General features: G+C 43.2%; 1 protein-coding gene across 2 annotated transcripts in view; it reads right to left on the minus strand.

The window, feature by feature from the left end:
• Nucleotides 1-20,012, minus strand: part of Nsd2 (nuclear receptor binding SET domain protein 2) — a 70,072-nt gene extending 50,060 nt beyond the window's left edge. Inside the window, exons 1-3 of one of the 2 annotated variants that reach the window (XM_074042744.1) lie at nt 17,882-20,012; nt 5,226-5,851; nt 2,798-2,960 (exon numbers count right to left, since the gene is read on the minus strand). In XM_074042744.1, coding sequence (XP_073898845.1) covers nt 2,798-2,960; nt 5,226-5,822 — 760 coding nt within the window. In that variant the 5' untranslated portion in view covers nt 5,823-5,851; nt 17,882-20,012. The remainder of the gene's footprint in view (nt 1-2,797; nt 2,961-5,225; nt 5,852-17,881) is intronic. The other variant, XM_074042745.1, reaches the window with a different exon arrangement.
• Nucleotides 20,013-20,845: the final 833 nt, after the last annotated feature.

A 20,845-nucleotide genomic window follows, 5' to 3' on the forward strand; every position in this document is an offset into this window, starting at 1 on the left:
ATGATACAGAAAAATGATCCTGATGTATCAGGTAACACATCAGGCCCAAGTATGTAAAGTAAACAACCGTAACATTTTTTAAGTTCTTTCCTACTTAGAACTTTCTTAACATAACCCAATTTTTCTCCTCTTTCTGAGTGTCTTTATATGAATTTTACTTTGATCCAAGCCAAGAGGTAAGTATTGGGCTGGGGTGTGGCTCAAGTTGTAGAGCATCTGCCTGACAAGTACAAGGCCCTGAGTTCAAACCCCAGTTCAGAAAAAAAAAAGGGGGGGGGGGCAGTGAGTACCTCCTTGCTCTATTTTATCACATAATTAGCCAGTTATCCCAACACCATTGAAGAGTGAGCCTTCTTTCCTGTGCCAATCTCTGAAAATGCTTTTCACTTACTCCCGCCCCTACCTATACTCCCTCTGAAAAACCTGGCCTCTAAAAGTCCCGGAGCCCAACTGTATTGTGCTTCTTTCCTCCCCATCACAGCTCACAGACCAGGTTGCCCCAGCCCATTGAATTAGACTAAGCCACAGTCTCTCCAGATTCTGTGAAGCCTGTTGAGTTGACAGCAGCCATTCACATGCACAGAGCGAATTCTATGAAAGACAAGGCTGCCTCACAGCCTTAGAAGAGAAGCCATAAAGATGTAGACAAGGCCAGGTGTCTACAGAAGCAAGAATGGAGCACAGGGGCAAAGTCACAAGAACAAGAGGCCACAGAGTTCCATGGGAAACAAAAGACACATGCCCGAGTTTCTGCCTTGGTCCTTGGTGAGCACCAGAGCCCCAAAACAGGTAAAGCAGAAGTGACAGACCTACAAGTAGAAGGCACACCCACTATCCTAGTGGGAAATCTTAACACTGCTTTATAAAAATAGGAAAAAACCCCAGACACTGTAGGGTGTCATGCAAATGATGTGGAAGCACAGACATTTGCTGATTTAGACAGTGAGTAGCAACTCCTCACACAAGCAGATAGGAGCACACACCCACGCACGCACACACAGACACGCATACACATACATGTGCATACCTGCACCAGGGCCGTAGGTATGAAGATCCATTCCCCATCAAAAGAGGACAGATTCTACTCAATCAGAATTTCCTTTCACACTCTAAGTCTAGATGCCTTGAAGTATACTTGGGGTTCTTGCAGTCCCTTGAAAGGGACTCCCCTCATTCTGGAAAGCCAGGTTGCCAAAGGTTCCCCAAGGAGGCAGAGTCAAAGCCAGGCCAGAGATTCTTCTGCCACAGGTGGAACACACCTGCACCCAAGCCCCACAGCAGAGCACAGCCACCCACATGATAAGAGGACAGGACAGGACACAAGAAGGGTCACTCGGGTCTTCTTCATAGTGAACCCAGCCAGGAGGTACTGCCATCTGTAACTCCCCACAGCCCCCACAGTCATCCGACAAGCCTGCCTGGCAGTGCAGGTGGCAGTACAAGGACCCAGGCCCAGGTGGAAGAAGACATCCCTTCTATGAGAACACAGGCCTCTAGTCAAAGACTAGGACACACATGTTCACATGTGCAACTGAGGGCCACATACAGCTGATTGGCCAGCAATACTGGACATGGCCTAGTCCAGCCATGGCTCTGATTGTCCACACTTCTGACAGATGCAGATCAAAAGCATCAACTTGCTCAGCCCCAATTCTGTGCTTGGCTCATCTCACCTTCTTTGAATCAAGTTCAAACTTACTCCAGACAAACTTTATAGGCATGATGGTTCATGCCTATAATCCAAGCACTTAGGAAGGCGGGGGCAAGAGAACTGCAAATTCAAGGCCAGTTCGAGCTACACAGAGAATTCAAATTCAAGGCCAGGCTTGGCTACATAGTGAGACCCTGTCTGAAAAAAGAAAGAAAGGAGAGACCAGTGGTGTGGCTCAAGTGTATAGTGCCTGCCTAGCAAGCCAAGTCCCAAGTTCAAATCCCATTATCACACACACACAAAATCCAGAAGAATCTCAGACCACCTGATTCTTTGTTTATTTTTCATCCAAAAACATGTTTATGGGTTAAATTATTATTTTAAGTGTTTGCTCTGTATTGATAACAGCAGTCTTAATGTTTTTCAGTTATTACATAAAGTTTTGTAAGATAAAGATGATTGTACCTAGCTGTTTTCTCTCTTCCTACAAGCCTAAAACAGAAACTTAGATGTTTTTTATAACTTAGTTTAATTTAGTTTATTAAAAACTACTATTTTGCAAATTATGCTGAAATAAGAAATCACTATATATCTAATTTTTTTTTTTTTTTGTGGTACTGGGGCTTGAACTCAGTGCCTACACCTTGAGCCACTCCACCAGCTCTTTTTTTGATGTGTTTTTTGAGACAGGGTCTTGGGAATTATTTGCCCTGGCTGGCTTTGAACAGTGATCCTCCTGATCTCTGCCTCTTAAGTAGCTATGAATATAGGCATGAGCCACTGGCACCCAGCTTAAATAATCAATTCTTTAGAATAAAACTTTAAGGGCTGGGGACCTTGCTGAAGTTGTAGAGCACTTGCCTAGCATTCACACAGGCCTAGGTTCAACCTCCAGTACCACAAAATAAATAAGTAAATAAATAAATAAATCTCGAAAGTACTAAGGCAAAGACAGTGTCTCCCTTAGCAATCAGGTGAAATGCTTATTTAGGAAATGGCCATGTTTCATCTGAACCACTGCCCACCTTGGGTAAAGCTGCAAAAGTGGGTATAGCAGGGCCATTTAGAGAAGCATGCGAAAGAAGGATGGAGATAAGAGGGTTAGGTGCAGAAGAGGAAGACAGAACAACAAGAAAAAGGCAGTACCTTTAAGTTTGGTATAGCTGTGAAGGAGTGGATCGGCAGAAACCATGCAAGGCCACCAAGGGTAACCTGACACTTTGGACCACACCAAATCACCCACGTTGTATTTCAACAAGTGGTCTTTTTCTCTGCCAGTGTTTGGACAGGACTCTTTCTTAACTGGAATCTGGAAGTGAACAACAAAAGACAAACATTAACACTTCTGGCAACTACCCCTAAATCCAGCCTTCTATCTAAAGACCTGCAGGCTGAAGGTTCAAAACACACATGGAGGGCTGGAGGTGTCACTCACTGGAAGAGCACTTGCGTGTCTGCACAAGATCCTGAGTTTGATCTCCAGCACAAGAAATATATCCCTAAAAACAAGCATGCTCTGCTGTTGTATTTTAGATCCCAGCTCCAACATCACTTCATCACAACTGCTACTAAAGGATCAGCACAGGACCTCGCACACAGCGAGTGCTCGGCATTACAAAGATCTCTCTGTAAATCTAGTTCTTTGGGTCTTTCATGGTGCTTTGTTCAGAGAACCCCAAATCCTACTGATCCTGCCATGTGTCTGACGGCCAGTCCTCAAGAACATGTGCCTCACTCAACATGAAGACCCCCTATGTGGAAGCAGGGGCTCCACTCCTACCATTCACATGTTCTGAATGCTCAGAGCTTTCTGAACTTCAATTTCTCTATCTCTGAAACATGAGCAGATTTTGAGGTTGAACATCCTCTGCAAGGGCAAATCCTCCCCCCAAGCCACTCATGGGTTATGCTCCCTAGTGGAAGCAAACACAGCCAGCACATCTCCAACCTCTTGATCCTCCCTCTGAAGAGCACTACATAATTGAATAAAAGCCTCAGTTTCCTCATTGTGAACTGAGGACAACAGCCCTAAAACCTGTCTATAAGGGCTGGCAGAGATCACACATCATACACTTTCAAGAGACATCAGTGCTGAAATGACTGCATACCATCTCATGTTTACCCCCACTGTGTAGAAAGAGTCAAAATTCAGGTTATTTTCCCAAGTTTTAACTAAACTAAGTGGTAGAGGCAGAAATAAAAGCCAGGCTTCTGACAATTTGCCCAGGCCTTTTTCCCTGTGAAAGCTTAAGGTTCACTACAATCATGGGCACTTCCAAGTATCATCCCACCAGTCCAGGTTACTAAACTGGTCTAAAAGATTAACCTTTGAAATTACATTAGCAAGAGCAGAAGAGCTCCTGAGAACTCAGAAGCCACGATTTTTTCTGGAGGCATGGCTCAAGTGGTATAATGCTTGTAGCATGCATAAGACCCTACATGTGATCTTCCGTGATGGGTAGGGAAACACAACAAGACACAACACTGTTTTTAAAACCTCAAAGTGCGTCATGATTTTAATGATTTCAAGGAAATTTCAACTCTTCCTCCTCTTATCTGTGAAAATCATTAACAAAATCCCACAACTACAATTCTAAACTAAATATTCCATCTTGGTGATGCTAAATATTCCATCTTGGTGATGCTACCAACTCATAGGAGTTTTGGGTTCCTTATCTTGACTCCTCCCAGGAAAGAGGGAGCTGCACATGAAGGCCGACAACACCCAGTGCCCCTCAGCAACCAGCCAGATGAGCAGGGCCTGCCTGGAGCCCCTATTTCCTTCTGCCAAGGCCCAGGCCTCTTGGCTGTTTTACATGTTATTACTTATTGAGTTCTTAGGGACATCCTGTGTGTCACATTAAGACATGGTGACACAAATCACCTGGCAGAATAACATAACCACATGTTCTTCCACCTGAAGCCAGAGCCCTCCTCCTCAGGCTTTGATGACTGAATACATGCTTATTTGGGAGTACAGTGCTGGGCTCTGCCCTGGGAACGAAGAACAAGAAGGTATGAGGCACAGCCCTCAAGGAGGGCCATCTGCTAGACCACGTGATTGAAGAGACTGCCACGTGGACAGTAGAGTATGGAAAGCTGTGCATGGCACAGCTCTGCTCCCCACTCATCAGGTGGCATTGTCTTAAGTTTCATGCTAGGTCCCATGTGCCGCCACTGACCACTCAGCCAAAAACTGTCTGGGAGACGAGATCCATGAAAACAGCACAGTCTGAAGTAGTTCAGCAAGGATATGGCAGACCTAGGTTCAGAAACTGGATTGGCCTCTTTTTAGCCATTTTAATCCTAAACACTTAGCCTCTTTAGGCTGCTCAAGGGGCACGGCAGGAAGCTGTGGATCTAAAGGAGGCAACATTCGGGAATCATAGAGCCTGAAGCCTGACTCAAGCCAAGGCCTCATCAGCATCAGCTGCATACAGACAGGGTAAGAGAGCAGCTACCAGCAACAGGCCTGATCCCACCCCTCCACCTGCCATCACACACATGATGGCATCTCATGTGGGTTCCCACTCACTGCTCATATCATGCACCTGACAGAATCCCCCACAAATACCTTTTTCTCTGCAGGACTGGAGATCTTGGACTCTAGAGCTGCTTCCACAAGGCCCTGCTCCAGTAAAGAATCGTATTTTATGCTCCTCTTCCTGCTCCTCCTCGCCTTGCTTTCTGATTTCTGTCCATTTTCTTCTGACTGAGACACGTCAGCAGCACTGTCGCCACAAATGGAAGATTCAAAGAGAGGCTTCCCATTCATGTATGTTTTGGTGATTTTCAGCTTAATTTCTGGAGAGCCATTTTTGATAGGGGTAGTGTTGGGTGGTGTCCCAATTCCCTTCACTTCCTGGGACTCAAAACACAATGTGGCATCCTGAGCTCCAGGTTCTCCATTAAACACACGGGTAGTGAGATCTTTCAACTTCTCAGCAGGAATAAAGGGTAGAGCATCATGGCCATTAAATTTCTGCATGACCCCCTCCTGTAGACTGTTAGAAAGCTGAGCTTTGCTGAGGAACACAGAACATTCGTGATTCACTTCGCAGTTCTGAGTCTTTCCATTTGAACTGCCAAGGATTTCTGGTGTCTGCTTCATCTTCATGCACTTTACAACTTTCTGAACAGAAAGAGGACTTTTTTTGATGCTAAATTCCATCCGGCTTAAATGCTTTGGTTCTTAGAACACTACAGTATTAAAAAGAAGAGAAAAAAAACGTATTATATTATACCCTAAGATAAGTGTGCCAACACCTCCACAGCTTCATTGGAGCTGGAGGTTTTTTTGAGGCAATTTATGATGTTTTATATAATGATTTAAGGCAGGTTTAATATCACAAAGTGACAAAGCTGAAAGGAAGGCAACAAGAAATGATTTGTGAAAAGGAAAATACAAAGTCAGTCGGGACGGCAAACTCCAGGCATGCCACTGCTACCAGCAATCAATGTCAAGTGCCATACAACCTAATCTGTGCACTTACACTTGACTTGCAGATTCCACCCGCCCAGCACCTATGCGCTTACTAACGCAACAGCTAACACAGGCTAGGCCTAGGCAAAAAGACAACAGGAAAGAATTTAAGAGCAAAATAAACACTGACAAGTAAAGAGCTCACTCTAGCCCCTCCTGTCACAACTGAGGAATCATGCCCAAGGACATCCAGTCAGCCAAGTTTAAAATCAGGTCTTCCAACTGCCAGCACTACCTACAGAGTGATGAAAGAAAAAAAAAAAGCAAAAGCCAAGAGTAACAAAGTGCCACTGCAATTAACATTATACTTTACCTAAACCTGAAGAGTAACTAGTCAGAAGGCAATGTGGAAAAACAGACAATGTGCCATATGAGTCGGGCACCAATGGCTCATGCTTGTAATCCAAGCTATTCAGGAGCAGAGATCAGGAGGATCGCAGCTCAAAGCCAGCCTGGGCAAACAGTTTGCAAGACCCTATCTCAAAAAACCCTATTCACAAAAAATTGGGGTGGTGGAGTGGCTCAAGGTGAAAGCCCTGAGTTTAAGTCCCAGTACTGCAAAAAATAAATAAAAGTGCCATACAAGGCCAAAGTGCAGAGGGAGGCAATTTTAGGAACACCCCAGTGGTTGCACGCAGTGTGGTGTGACTAGGCTCTCAACAGGCCCCAGAGATAGAAGTACAGGGACAAAAGCCCCAAAGTCAGCTAGAAGTAAGAAGAGGCAAGTAGCTAATCCAGCTAGGAAGACACTGAGCCATACAGACTTCAAAGGCAGCAACCAGTAACATCAGAAAGTAGGGGAAGCTGAACACAAAAGTACTAAAGATACTCACACATGTAAAGCAATGACTCACAACTGGGGTGACTTTGCTCCCCAGGAATGTTTAGCCCTATCTAGAAACAACTTTATTGTTACCACTTGTAGACTGCTACTAACCATCTACTGTAGAGGCAGAGGTCAAGGATGCTACTAACTGTTCTATAATGCACCAAACAAAGAATTATCTGGCCCAAGATTTCAAGAGTGCTAAGGCAGGAAAAAACCTGCTGTGAAGCTAATAGTTGCTTGTGTCACCACAGAAAAGCCAAAGAGGCCAAATGCCAATGGCTCACACAAAATCCTAGCTACTTGAGAGGCTGCGACAGGAAGGACCAAAGTTTGAGGCCAGCTGAGTAAATAGTTCCTGAGATCCCATCTCCAAAAAATATCCAGAACAAAATGAACTGGAGACACATCTTAAGTGGTAGAGAGCCTGTTTTGCAAGCATGAAACCCCAAGTTCAAATCCCACACCCACCAAAAAAAAAAGAGAGGGAGAGAGGGAGGGAAGGAGAGAGGGAGGAAGGCAGGCAGGCCAGGAAGTGCAAAAGGAGACATAGAAAGCAAATTTAAAGTAGCCCCAAGCTCCAGTTTAGCTTTATGTGCACCTACCACTTTGCAACATTACACATAACAGTGTTTTGTTCAACCCACACAACAGTTTTTTAAAGGTATATCAGAGTCAGGCTGGTAGACTGGCTCAAGTGGTAGAATGTCTGCCTAACACAAGGCCCTGAGTTCAAACCCTAGTACTGCCAAACAAATTTTTTAATTCCTCTTCTAGCACATATCAGACCAATTGTCCTACAGTAAAAACTATAAACCCTGGACAAAATGTACAACGAGTACATGAAGTTACTGAAAAGCAAACAAAAGCAGGGAGAACATGGACAGGAGTCAGCTCTTGAAAGAAAAGTGGCCCTCTCCACTGGGGGATCCTTCGAATTTTCAGTTCTGGTTAGGAGACTGAGACAAGTGTGACAGCTGGAAAGGGTGGGAGACCTCAAATTCTGCCCAAGCTCCAGGCTAACAGCAGAGTAGGGCAGATTCCAAGCAGCCAAGCCTATGAAATAACTGAAATGAAATTTCAGGTGCTGAACAAAAACTACTTTTAAGAGGAATACAACAGAATCCAGAATGTCCACAACATATCAATCATAATATCTGAGATATAATCCTAAACTACTAAATATATAAAGAATCAGGAAAGCAATAGAAATTAACCCTGCAATGGTCCAAATATTGAAATTCAGCAGACAAGGATCTCAAAGCATCTGTTATAACTAGACCCAAGGACATAAGGGAAAATAAACTAATGAAAGAACAAATTAGAAACTGCAACAGAGAAAGAGAAGCTATGAAAAATTTCCAAATGGAAATTCTACAACAGTATCTGAAATTAAAAGGTCTGTAGTCTTAATAGCACACTGAAGATAACGGAACAATCAGGAAATTTGATTAAAAGCTGTATACCAAAAAACAGAAAAAAAATTTAAAAAAAAAAAGTAACAGCTTCACCATTCTGTGAAACAAAATTAAAATATCTGTATGTATTACTACCCAGAAGGAGAAAAGAGATGAGGTAGAAAAAATATTTTAAGAACAAAATAGCCAAAAAATGTCCCCGATTTGGTGAGCCATGAATTCACACATTCGAGAAGCTCAAGAGAGCAATGAGATCTCGTGATTGCTTTAAGGGGGAGGAGGCAGTTGGGGGCGATCTAACCAATGTACAACAGAAGCCTATTCACAACTGTCGAAATGAATCCCCCCTGTAGGACGACTACATCCTAATAAAAATGAAGAAAAAAAAAAAGCTCAACAGGGCTGCAGAGTGGCTCAAGTGGTAGTGCCTGCTTAGCAAGCTTTAAGCCCTGAGTTCAAATCCCAGTGCCACAAAAAAAAAAGCAGCAGCATCTCAACAAATGCCAAACATGATGAATACAAGGAACTCTCATCCAGGTATATCAAGCTGCTAAAAGACAAAGACAAAGAGAAAAATCTCAAAAGAAGTCAGGGAAAAAAAAAAAGACCTATTCCAGTCTGAGTTACATAGCAAGACCCTATCTTGAAAAACACAAAGGCTGAGGTGGTAGCTCAGTGGTACAGCACCTGCCTAGAATGTGCAAGGCCTTGAGTTCCATCCCTAGCAGAAAAAGCAAAAGAAGGACTACCCATTATATACAAAACAATGATATAGAGAAATTTTTTTAATGGTGCTGGGGATTAAACCTAGGGCCTCATGCATGCTAGGTAAGCACTCTTACCACCGACCTACATTCCCCACCGCCAATGGATGATCATTTAGTTACCAAGAATAGAGAGCAGAAAACAAGAGAATGACAATTAAGTATTGAAAGAAAAACTCACCCAAATTTTTTTTTTTTTGGTGGCAGTACTAGGGTTTGAACTCAGGGCTTTACATTTGCTAGGCAGGTACTCTACTGCTTAAACCACATCTCCATCCTGTCACCCAGAATTTTATTTTTTTTTAATTTTTTTTCTTTTATTATTCATATGTGCATACAAGGCTTGGGTCATTTCTCCCCACTGCCCCCACCACCTCCCTTACCACCCACTCCACCCCCTCCCTCTCCCTCCCCACCCCCTCAATACCCAGCAGAAACTATTTTGCCCTTATTTCTAATTTTGTTGTAGAGAGAGTATAAGCAATAACAGGAAGGGACAAGGGTTTTTGCTGGTTGAGATAAGGATAGCTATACAGGCCATTGACTCACATTGATTTCCTATGCGTGTCACCCAGAATTTTATATCCATTTAAAACAAACTCCAACAATGACTAAAGACATTTTGGGAGAAATACAAATGAAAAAATTGTCACAGCAAACATATACTACAAAAAATGCTAAGCCAGGAGCCGGTAGCTCATACCTATAATCCTAACTACTTGGGAGGCAGAGATCAGGAAGATCACAGTTCAAAGCCAGCCCAAGCAAGTAGCTCGCAAGACCCTATCTCAAAAAAAAAAAAAAAAAAAACACATCATAAAAAAGGGCTGGTGGAGTGGTTCAAGGTATAAGCCCTGAGTTCAAATCCCAGTATCACCAAAAAAAAAAAAAAGTGCTAAAGGAATTTCTTCATGTTGGAGGAAAAGGAGACCAGGCTAAAATTCAGATCTTTAGAAAGAAATTAAGTATACCAAAAATGGTAAATATATGAATAAATGTAAAAGGTAAGCTGTTCCTATTAGTTTCTTCAACATTCATGTAACCAGAGCAAAATCTGTAACACTGTGAGGGTTACAACTCACACAGGTGTAATATATATGGCAATTATAGCATAGGCAAGGGAAAAACAAATCTAGACAAGTGGCATTCTTACATTTTATAAGAAATAGTGTAAGATTAACTTCCACAAACTATAATGAGTATGGGGGCAATTTATAACCCTAGACAGAACAATCACTAAAAAAAAATGCAAAGAGGTACAGCCAACAGATAAATATGGTTAGTCCTTAAAGTTTGGGACATTTTATACAAAAATTCCTATTTCTGGCTAACCCAGGGTCACACAGCTAGGAAGTTATGGGGTCAGGATTTAATTCCAAGCCAACCTAAATATGAGCCACTTTTCAAGGATGTTTTTTCCTGTAGATATTTTTAAGTTCTTTTTCAATCCTTGAATATATTACACATAACTATGTTAAATACATGGTCTCTGTAAGTCTGTTTCTACTGGTTGCTGGTACTCCTGGGGGAAGCCATTGCTATTCTCAGTCATGGTGCCTGTTTCTGTGCTTTGTCTGATCCCTCCTCACCTGGCTGTGGGCTGTTCTTTTCCCTAGGATTTGATTCCATCTGTGGCTCTCTAGACAATGTCCGCCCTTCCTTCCTTCCCATACTGCTAATCACTGATTCTATCTTTCTAAGTTTCTGTTTCTTACCAAAATTATACTAGCAAGTTAGAAAATCTTTCAATCTTTCTACCATTTCAAGAAAAATATGAAATCTGATCAAAACTAACATAAGCGGTAAAACATGTTGAAAAGCCAGTAATTAAGAAAGCAAAGTAAACCAAGGGTCAATGCAGAGACTTTCACTAGTCCTGCCACCTTTCCCATGAACTCTTATATGGGGGAAGGCTGGGGGGGGTGGTAAATTTTGTTTGTTTGTTTTACAAGGTCTTCCTATGTAGCTCAGGCTGACCTCAATCTTGAGATTCTCAGGGCTGGGGTTATGATTCAAGTGGTAGAGTGACTAACTAGCAAGTGCAAGGCCCCGAGTTCAATCCCCTGAACTGTCAACAAAAAAAAAAGAAAAAAAATGGCTGGGTTTAATTTATTTTTGTAATGTTTTTACAGTATGCCTTGACCAATCTTGGGCTGTATCTTTTAGCACTGCTTTCCTGCTGGTTTTTTTGTTGCTTCTCTGCTTTTTTTTTTTGGTGATGCTGGGGTTTAGACTCTGAGTCTCCCACTTGTATGCAGATGCTCTACCATACTGCCTCATGCCTATAATCCCAACTACTCAAGAAGTAGAGACCAGGAGAATTTCAGTTTGAGGCCAGCCCAGGCAAAAAGGTAGCGAGACCCTATCTCAACAAAAAAAGCTGGATGCTGTGGTCCAAGGCCAGGTAAAAAAAAGTAAGAGTCTATCTGAAAAATAACCTAAAGCAAAAAGTGCTGGAAGCATTGGCTCAAGTGGTATAGTGCCTGCCTAGCAAACACACAGTCCTGAGTTCAAACCACCAGGCTGCTCCCAGCCCCATCCCCTCCCCAAAAAAGGCAGCTATGCTGCCTAATTCAAAACAAGAAAGGGAAATTCCAGGTCTATGAACCAAGGGAGAACAGTAGAATGAGTTCTGTAAAGCACATGGCAGGACCCCAGGCTTTAAGGACAGGGGCCTGGCTGGGCCTGACTGGCTTCCTGCACAGAGCTTGCAGCAGGCCAGAAGAGTTGGAGAAGCAGCCGCCTGCATGGTTAGAGCAGAGTGTGGGTGCCTCCCTGCTCCGCCACTTACTAAGCTGTGGGACCTGGGTGAATCCACCTCTCGTCCTCATGCCATGTCCTGGGAAGAGAGAGTCAAACCTGTAAGACTCTCCTAAACACTGAAGAAGACGACACTATTAGGCAGAGGACTTACCGGTTACCAAGTCAGTGTCTCCCATCAGTGCCCTCATCACCTAAGCCCCTCTACTGGCCAGTCCAGGGCTATGCCCTCAGTAAACACCCACAAAAGGCCACTGGGAGATAGGATCACCCTGAGAAATCTGAATCCCAAGACGACCATGGTGTCCCAAAACCTGAGACAAGAAACTTATATCCAAACGGGTCTGGAAGGCATAGCGCCAGCAGGGCCCACAGAGGCAACCCAAGAGACTGCTGATTGGGAGTTTCCACAGCCAAGGGCATTCAGGAGACCCACCTAAATGACCTCCCACTAAGAGAGACCAGGGACAGAGCACCGCAGTCCTGTGCTAACAGGGGGATTCCCAAGCAACCAGGCACAGAGTAATGTGAAAGGCTACTGTCTTCATAAATGGCAGACTTGGAAAAGAAAAACAGGCAGTGAAATAAAAAAAAAAAACTTAATTGTTGAGTTGAATACAGTAGACTAGACAGAGCTAAAAATATAATGATAGAAACAAAGATAAATCTGAACAAGCTGGCAAGGGAAAAAATCTGACAAAGAGATAAAAAATACTTAAGAGGGATTAAGAAAGATGCCATTAGTGTTTTTGTTCTGGATTGTTGTTATCTTTGTCTTCAGCACTATTTTGCATGTGTTTTGTGTGTGCTAGTGAGCACTCTACCAAAGAGCTCCTTACAGCTCCAGCCCAACATTCATGCTGCTCTCTTTCCAGTAGTTAGCATGCCCACTATGTCCCACAATTTAGGTGCTGGGATAAGAACACTGAGCAAAAACAAATAAACAACAACGAAAACCACTCTGTTCACCTAAAAGAATTGAAAGCAGAGACTTAAAGATATATTTGTACATCCATATTCACAAGCAAACAAATGAAGCAAAATATTGTCTACCCATTCAACAAAATACTCATCTTAAAGCAGAAGTTCTGGACCAGGCTGTAATCTAAGCACTTTAAAACAAAATTTTTAAAAAGTAGCTCTGATACATACTACAATATGGATAAACATTGAGAACATCATTTTGCATTAAAGAAACAAGACACAAAAAAGACAAATACTACATGATTCTACTCACATGAGGGGCCTAGAGCAGTCAAAACCAACAGAAAGAATGGCAGTTGCCAGGAGCTGGGGAGGAGGAATGGGACTTAGTGTTTCATGGGGACTGACTTTTAATTTGGGAAAACAAAAACATTCTGGAAATGACGGCTAGGTGGCTCAAGTGGGACAGTGCCTGCCTAGAAAGCCTGAGGTCCTGAGTACAAGTCCCAGTATCACCAAAAAGAAAAAAAAATTATCCAAGCTTGAATCTCTGCCCATATTGGTCAAGCGTAGTGATGCACACTTGTAATCCCAACTACTCAGGAGCTGAGGCAGGAGGATCTTGAGTTCAATGCCAACCCAGGCAAAGTTAGCAAGAACCTATCTCAAAAACTAAATATAAACAAAAAAGTTGGGGGCATGGAAAGTGGTAGAGCACTTTCAAAGACCTGAGTATAATCCTCAACACTGCCAAAATAATAGCAGTAATAATAGTAAGTTCTGGAGATGGATGGTAGTGATGGCTACATAGCAGTGTGAATGTTCTTAATCCCACAGAGTGTGCTGTTTTTTCCTTCTCTCCCTCCCCCTCTCAGGGCCTCATGCATACTAGGCAAAGACTCTACCACTCATTGCCTTCTATCCCCAAACCCATGCATACACTTTAAAAGTGTTTAAAGTAATAAATTCTATATTATATGTTACCATGCACACATACCCCAGTACCATCAAAAAGAAAAACATCAAAAAACCAAGGCTACCTTCAAGGAGTTTACATTCCAAGGGAGTTGTAGGAAGAGAGATTAGGGAGGATGGGAGAAAGGCGGTTTTCAAAAGGATGGCCAATAAAGAAATTTGGCTTTAAAATTAAAAGAGCTCTCTAGTTTGAGCAAGATAAAGAAAAACAAATCCATACCTAGATGCACAGTGTTGAAACTATACAACTCAATGAAGGATAAGAAGAAAATCTTAAAACCTAAGAATCCATAAGAATAAATTTGCCTGAGGAAATAGTTCCGTGAGACCCTATGTTGAAACTACCCAACACAAAAAAGCACTGGTGGGTTGGCTCAAGTGGTAGAGTGCCTGCCTAGCAAACATGAGGCCCTGAGTTCAAACCCCACTACTGCCAAAAAAAGAAAAAAAAAAAACTTTCTAAAAGGTAATGGGGGGAGGGGGTGAATATGATCAAAGTATTTTAGATACATGAATGAATGTCTTAATGAAAAGGAGAGCTGTTAATTCTAAAATTACTTCTATAACTACATTGTGTGTGTGTGTGTGTGTGTGTGTATGCACACAGGTGCTGGGGATTAAATCCAGGACTTTGTACATACTAGACAAGCACACTGAGCTACATCCTAGCACCAACTTTTATACTTAAAAAGAATGAGAAAGGAGCTGGATGCAGTGGCTCAAAGCCTGCAATCCTATACTCAGGAGGCAGAAATCAGGAGGATCATAGTTCGAGGCCAGCAAAAAATAAATTAAAAAGTTCACAAGACCCATCTAAACCAATGCTAGGTGCAGTGGCATGTGCCTATCCTCCCCGGCTATGCAGGGAAGTACAAGTAAGAGGCTCAGGGTCCAAGCCAGCCCTGGCATAAAGCCAGACCCTATCTTTAAAATAACCAACACAAGAAGAGATGGAGGTATGGTTCAAGTGGCAAAGCGTCTGCCTAGCAAACTCAAGGCAGTGAGTTCAAACCCCAGGGACTGCCAGAGACTGAGACAGACAGCCAGGCACAGTGGGTCATGACTGAAATCCCAGTTACTCTGGAGCTGTCAGATCATGGTCCAAGACCGACCTCAGGCAAAAAGTTAGTGAGACTCCATATCAAGGTAAATTGCACATGGTGGTGCATACTGTGATCCCAGCTATGCAGAAAACACAGGCAGGAGGATCAAGGTCTGAGGACAGCACAGACAAAAAAAAATGAGAGATACTATCTGAAAAAGAACTAAAGCAAGAAAGGGCTACATGTGACTCAAGTGGCAGAATGCCTGCCTAGCAAGTGCAAGGCCCTGAGTCCAAACAACAGTAACCCCATACCCCAACCCCCCCCCCAAAAAAAGAATGAGATTTCAAAAAAGATGTAAATCCACCAGACAAAGAACATAAAGGACAGGCAAGGAAAGTCGATTTAGAGGTCCAATCTGCATTAGAGACACGCTGCTGTAGGAGGAAAGCACTAACAACTTCTTGCATTCATAAATATGTTTCCTTTTAGAAATGTTTTAAGCCAGGCGTCAGTGGCTCAGGACTGTAATCCCAGGTACTCAGGAGGCAGAGATCAGGAGGATTAAGGCCAGCCCCAGCAGACAGTTCATGAGACCTCATCTCAAAAACACCCCACCAAACAGGAATGGCAGAGGGCTCAAGAAGTAGAGCGCCTGCCTAACAAGCACAAGGCCCTGAATTCAAACCCTAGTACCACCAAAAAAAAAAAGTATAAATACCAGAGGCAGCAGCCAAAAAGGCCTGGAAGCTGCCCTTATGGTCCAGGGAGGCAAAGCATGCCTCTGTACCTCCAGTTACAAGCCTCCCAGAGAAACTGGCCATAAGTGTTTCGGTTTGACACGAGAAAAGACAGCAGAAAATATGCCTAAACATTTTGGCTGGTTCAATTATAAATTTCCTTCCACTTTTCAGTTTAAACAAATTTTTCCTAAAATTTATTTTGGTTTTTTTGTTTGTCTGTTTGCAGTACTGGGGTTTCAACTCAGGGCCTACACCTTGAGTCACTCCACCAGTCCCTTTTTTGAGATGGATTTTTTTTGAGATAGGATCTTGCAGAACTATCTGAACCTCGATCCTCCTGATCTCTGCCTCCTAAGTAGCTAGGATTACAAGCATGAGCCACTGGCACCCAGATCCTAAAATTTATTTTGTGATTATTAATATAAAAAATAATTAATTCTATTTTGCTCTACTGGTGTATCCAGAAATGGTTCACTCTTTAAAACAAGAGTTCCAGGAATTTCAGGTTGGAACTCACAACTCAGTGCTGCTACATTATTCCTGGGCTGGGGAACACATAGCCTAAGGGAGAACCAGGACCAGGGCAGCTCTGAGGAACCAGCTCTGGGATCTCTGGGAATAACAGAGAAGAGAGGCTGTTGGTAAATAGCTACAGTAGCCACTTTGAGACAAAGGCAACCCAGGACAAAGGCTCCACCAGGAACAAGGCCAGGCTCAAAAAGTTAGCAGTTCACTCAAACCCCAGTGCAGGCCTTGGTGCTCCCACATTACACTCAGCCCAAGGAGCCCTGGGGCTCCACAAGAAGGAGAAACACAGATCAAGATAAGGTTACTAAAATGCACTTTTACTTCTAATGGGCCATGGAAACAGAGTTCCCTCATCTCAGAAGTTTATCAAGTAATGATAATGACCAGGGCCCCTCTCCAAAAGAAGTGGACAAAGTAATAACCCATAATTTTTTCTGTTACTATTTCTTCTGATCTAGCAGACAGCCCTCAATAATATTCCACTGAGCTGGGTGCTGGTGCCTCAATCCTATAATCTAGCTACTCAGGAGGCAGAGTTCAAACTCCAACATCATCAAATAAATAAATAATTAATTAATTACTGATCCCAGCAAGGTCCTGGATAGTAGAACAATGGACACCTAGTTTCTGTCTGTCACTGATTTAGTCCCTAAAAATTACTGAGATTCCTACACCAGCTAAGAACATGCTGGTATCAAGAGAAATACACAAGTCTAGGCTCCTCAAGTTCACACTGAATGAATAAGAATCAAAGTTTCAAAGGAGCTGTAAGGAGCTGATTTTTGGTGGGGGGGGAGGGGGGGGACGAAGCACTGGGGTTTGAACTCAAGGCCTTGTGCTTGCTAGGCGGGCAACCTACCACTTAAGCCATTCCACCAGCCCCAAGAGCTGAATTTTAGAGAAATGAATACTTTTTTTTTTTTTTTTTGCAGATTTCAGAGTTCAGCAGAAAGAACCCTACAAATGTTAACCTGATACATAATCCCAACCCATCTTTCACAAATAAAGTACACAATTAATTTCAGATAATGAACAAAAGGACTCACACCTGTAACCATAGCTACATGGGAGGCAGAGATTGAGAGGATTATGGCTCAGAAGTAGTCCAGGCAAACAGTTAGTAAGACCCCATCTCAGCCACTAAAAGCTGGGCATGGTGATGAGTGCCTGTCAATCCAGCTCTATGGGAAGTGTAAATAGGAGGATCAAGGTCCACGCTGGCCCAGGAATAAAAGCAAGACCTTATCCCAATAGGGATACTAAAAAATAACTTAAAAAAAAAAAAAAAAACCTTAAAGCAAAAGGGACTGCCAGCACAGTTCAAAGTAACAGAGTACTTACCTAACAAGAATCAGGCCCTGAGTTCAAACCCCAACAACCCCAAACAAACAAAGAAAAAAAGAACTGAAGACAGAAGGGAACCAGGCACACTGGCTTCCATCTGTAACCCCAGCTACTAAGGAGTGGAAGATTTGGATGTTCACCATGAGAAGCGAACGCAGGGAAAAGTTAGTAAGACTCCATCTCAACAAATAAAAAGCTGGGCATAGTGGCATTCACCTGCCATCTCAACTATGTGGGTGGGAGGTGTAAACAGGATTGCCCCAGGTACACTGGGCAAAAAAAAAGACCCTATTAAAAAAAAATAACTAAAGCAAAAAGGGCTGGGAGCACAGCTCAAGTGGTAGAGTACCAAGTCCCCTGAGTTCAAACCTCTATACCACACAACACAAAAGAAAGAAAAAAACTAATTTCCCTTCCTGCACCTTCAGCAGTCTCATTCTGTGAGCTTCACTTTGGGTAATGCTGCTTCTGCTGAAATGTTGTTTTTCTCGCCCACTTGAAGAGTAAGTTGTCTGAAGTTACGTAAGCTTCTCCACACTCTCATGCCAATTCATGTCTCCATCCCAAGCTACTGTGTGAATGAACCTGGACACAAAAGGAACAAGGTCATGCCCAGACCAAAGCCTGAGAGTTCTGAGTTGGCCACATCTCTCCTCAGCACTGCCCAGTCCCAAGTGTGCTCTCTGTTCTGGGCATGGGCAGTCATCCACGTGGCTCCTTCAACTCACACACATTAAGCACCAGCAGGTGCAGCCCAGTCCTGGGGATACAAGAGTAAATGAGGTAAGTGCCCTGTCCTCATGAAACTTCTACTCAAGCTGGGAGGGAAGGAAGGGGACAACAAACCAAGTGATCTGTAATGGGGGGAAAAAAAAAACAAAGGGGATCAGGAGAACAGAGGGGTACAATTTTAAATGTGGGGGAAGGAACTCAATATGGACTTCAGAAACTGAGCAAAAAAGTCAACAAACTGCATTGGCTTGGCGTGGAAGACAGTGACCTTGGTGGGATCCCAAGTGTCCCAGTGTCTGATACTCCCCCACCCCAGGTCCTGGAGTATTTTCTTTGGCCCCGTGAAATGCCCCCACTTTCTTAGACTAGTGTTTCATTTCTCAGAATTGCAGCCTTTAAGCAGACTTAAATGCCCAGTAACACAGGATCCCACGGGATTATTTTTGAGACAGGTCTTAGTATATAACCCAGGCTGGTCTCAAACTCTTCCTGCTTCCACCACCAAGCCCTGCAGGGGATATTTTTTAAGTAGAGCTTTTCATAGGAACTTTGCTCCCCATTTTCCCCTATACCCCCTACTTCTGTGCATCTCTAATTGGTCTGATTTGGTGGAGATTTGAAGCTGTATCAGAAAGATAATTCCAGTCCAGGAGGCCTTTGCAGGCCAGCTTCACTATGTTAGGTTGGGGGAAATGGGGAATGTTTTGAGCTCTGAAAGTAAGTAATATAAATGCTTACATTAAAAAAAAAGAGTATTTTTGGTAGTTTTCATTCTCACTCTAGAGACAACCACTTTCAGCCTATTGAAAATATATTCCTATCCTAATAAACTTTAATATAACTTTCACCACAAAAACAACAATGGAAAAAAACGCCTTTTATCTGGACAGTGAGAGGTACCTCCATTCATCTGTTTCTGTCAGACAAAAACCTACGGGGTTGCCACGGGTACTTCTTCCCTACATCTCTTGTTATCCTAAACCACATGGCTTATAAATTGTACTCCAGAATCCATTTCTCTGCCTACCACAGTCCCAACACTAACCAACCACCACATCTTCCAGGTCTGACACCACAGTCTCCTAACTGGCTTACTACTCAATGAACTCCTGGGTGTAAGAGCCATATGAAGGGTGTGTAGAACACAGACTTCTGGGCTCTACTCCAGAGCTTACAACTCAGGGAGTCTATGGTGGGACCTTGAGAGTCTGTGTTCCCAGGTGACTGATACTGCCAGAGGGCCAGATTTGGAGAACTGCAGCAGGCCTAGAATCATTTGTTTCTTGGTGAGTCCCAAGGGACCTTCTTGCTCATGGTACACATCCATCTGTTCTCACAATTAGAAGCAGGAAAATGAGAAAATGAAAAGCACGTATCTCTTAGAACTTCCAGTGATGATCTGCCACTTTTCACTGATGAAAGTAAATCACGTGGCCACATCAAATTTCAAGGTGTCAGAACTGTTCAATTCCTATCAGGCACCCAAAGCAATGACCTCCTATACACGCTCTTCCCTAAATCCTCCATCTCCACGTCCACCTACAGGGACTCTCAGGAATACACTCTCCAAAGCTCATGGATTCATGGTGCCCACCCCCTCTGACTGTCTTAAAATCCTCACATTACTCTTCAGATAAAAACACATAACAGAGCTTAAAAGAGCTTCCCAGACACTCCCTACACATACACCCCCCAGAGCTGCTGCAGCAGCTTTACCCTTTGCTCCAGTCACAACAGGCCTTTTCTGCCCCTAACAGGGGGATTTCTCCCTCCACCTGAATATCCACATTCACCCTTTATGGAGCTAACACCCAAGCCCCTTTCTCTCTCTGCTTTAGTGTCAATTTCCATCAAGAAGTCTTTCCTGGGAGGGGGCAGAGTGGGTGGTAAGGGAGGGGGTGGGGGCAGGGGGGAGAAATGACCCAAGCCTTGTATGCACATATGAATAATAAAACAGTAAAAAAAAAAAAGAAGTCTTTCCTGATATTCTCTGTCAGGCATAACCTCTCTACTAGATGCACTAGTCCTGCCCCTCATGACTTATTTTTGTTGTTGTTGTTATAGGGAATTCTGACTACACAAAAAATGGACAGAGTAGGCAGAACCCACATACCACACCCCCATCCACCTAGGCCAGTTCTGATCTAGCTGTACACTCGCCCACTCCTTCTCCCATCAGAGTGTGAAGTAAATCCCAGATGGTGTATCATTTCATCAGTAAATGTTTGTATGAATCTCTAAAAGGTAGGAATTCTTTTCTTCAACACATAACCACTATCACAGCCAAAAAAAAAAAATTAACACACACACGATAATTTCTTAGTAACAAATCTAATCAGTGTTCCAAATTCTTTTTTTTTTTTTTTGAATGGGGGGGTGCTAGAAATGGAACACAGGGGCCTTGCATGTACTAGCTCTACCACCAAGCTATACCCTGATTGTTCCAACTTCTACTTATCTCAAGTATCTTAAGTGGTATTTAGTCATGTCTCTAACTGACCAGATATGGATTCGAATAAGTCGATGTACTTTCCACCCTTTGTCACCCGCAGCTCCCTTCCATCCTTCTTTGTGGCAGAGAAGCGTGGGGGGGGGGGGGGGGGGGGGGCTGGTCTAGAGATTTCCCAGCTTCTGACTTCTTGCCAACAGGAGCC

This window comes from Castor canadensis, chromosome 9, assembly GCF_047511655.1.
Source record: "Castor canadensis chromosome 9, mCasCan1.hap1v2, whole genome shotgun sequence".
Classification (NCBI taxonomy): domain Eukaryota; kingdom Metazoa; phylum Chordata; class Mammalia; order Rodentia; family Castoridae; genus Castor; species Castor canadensis.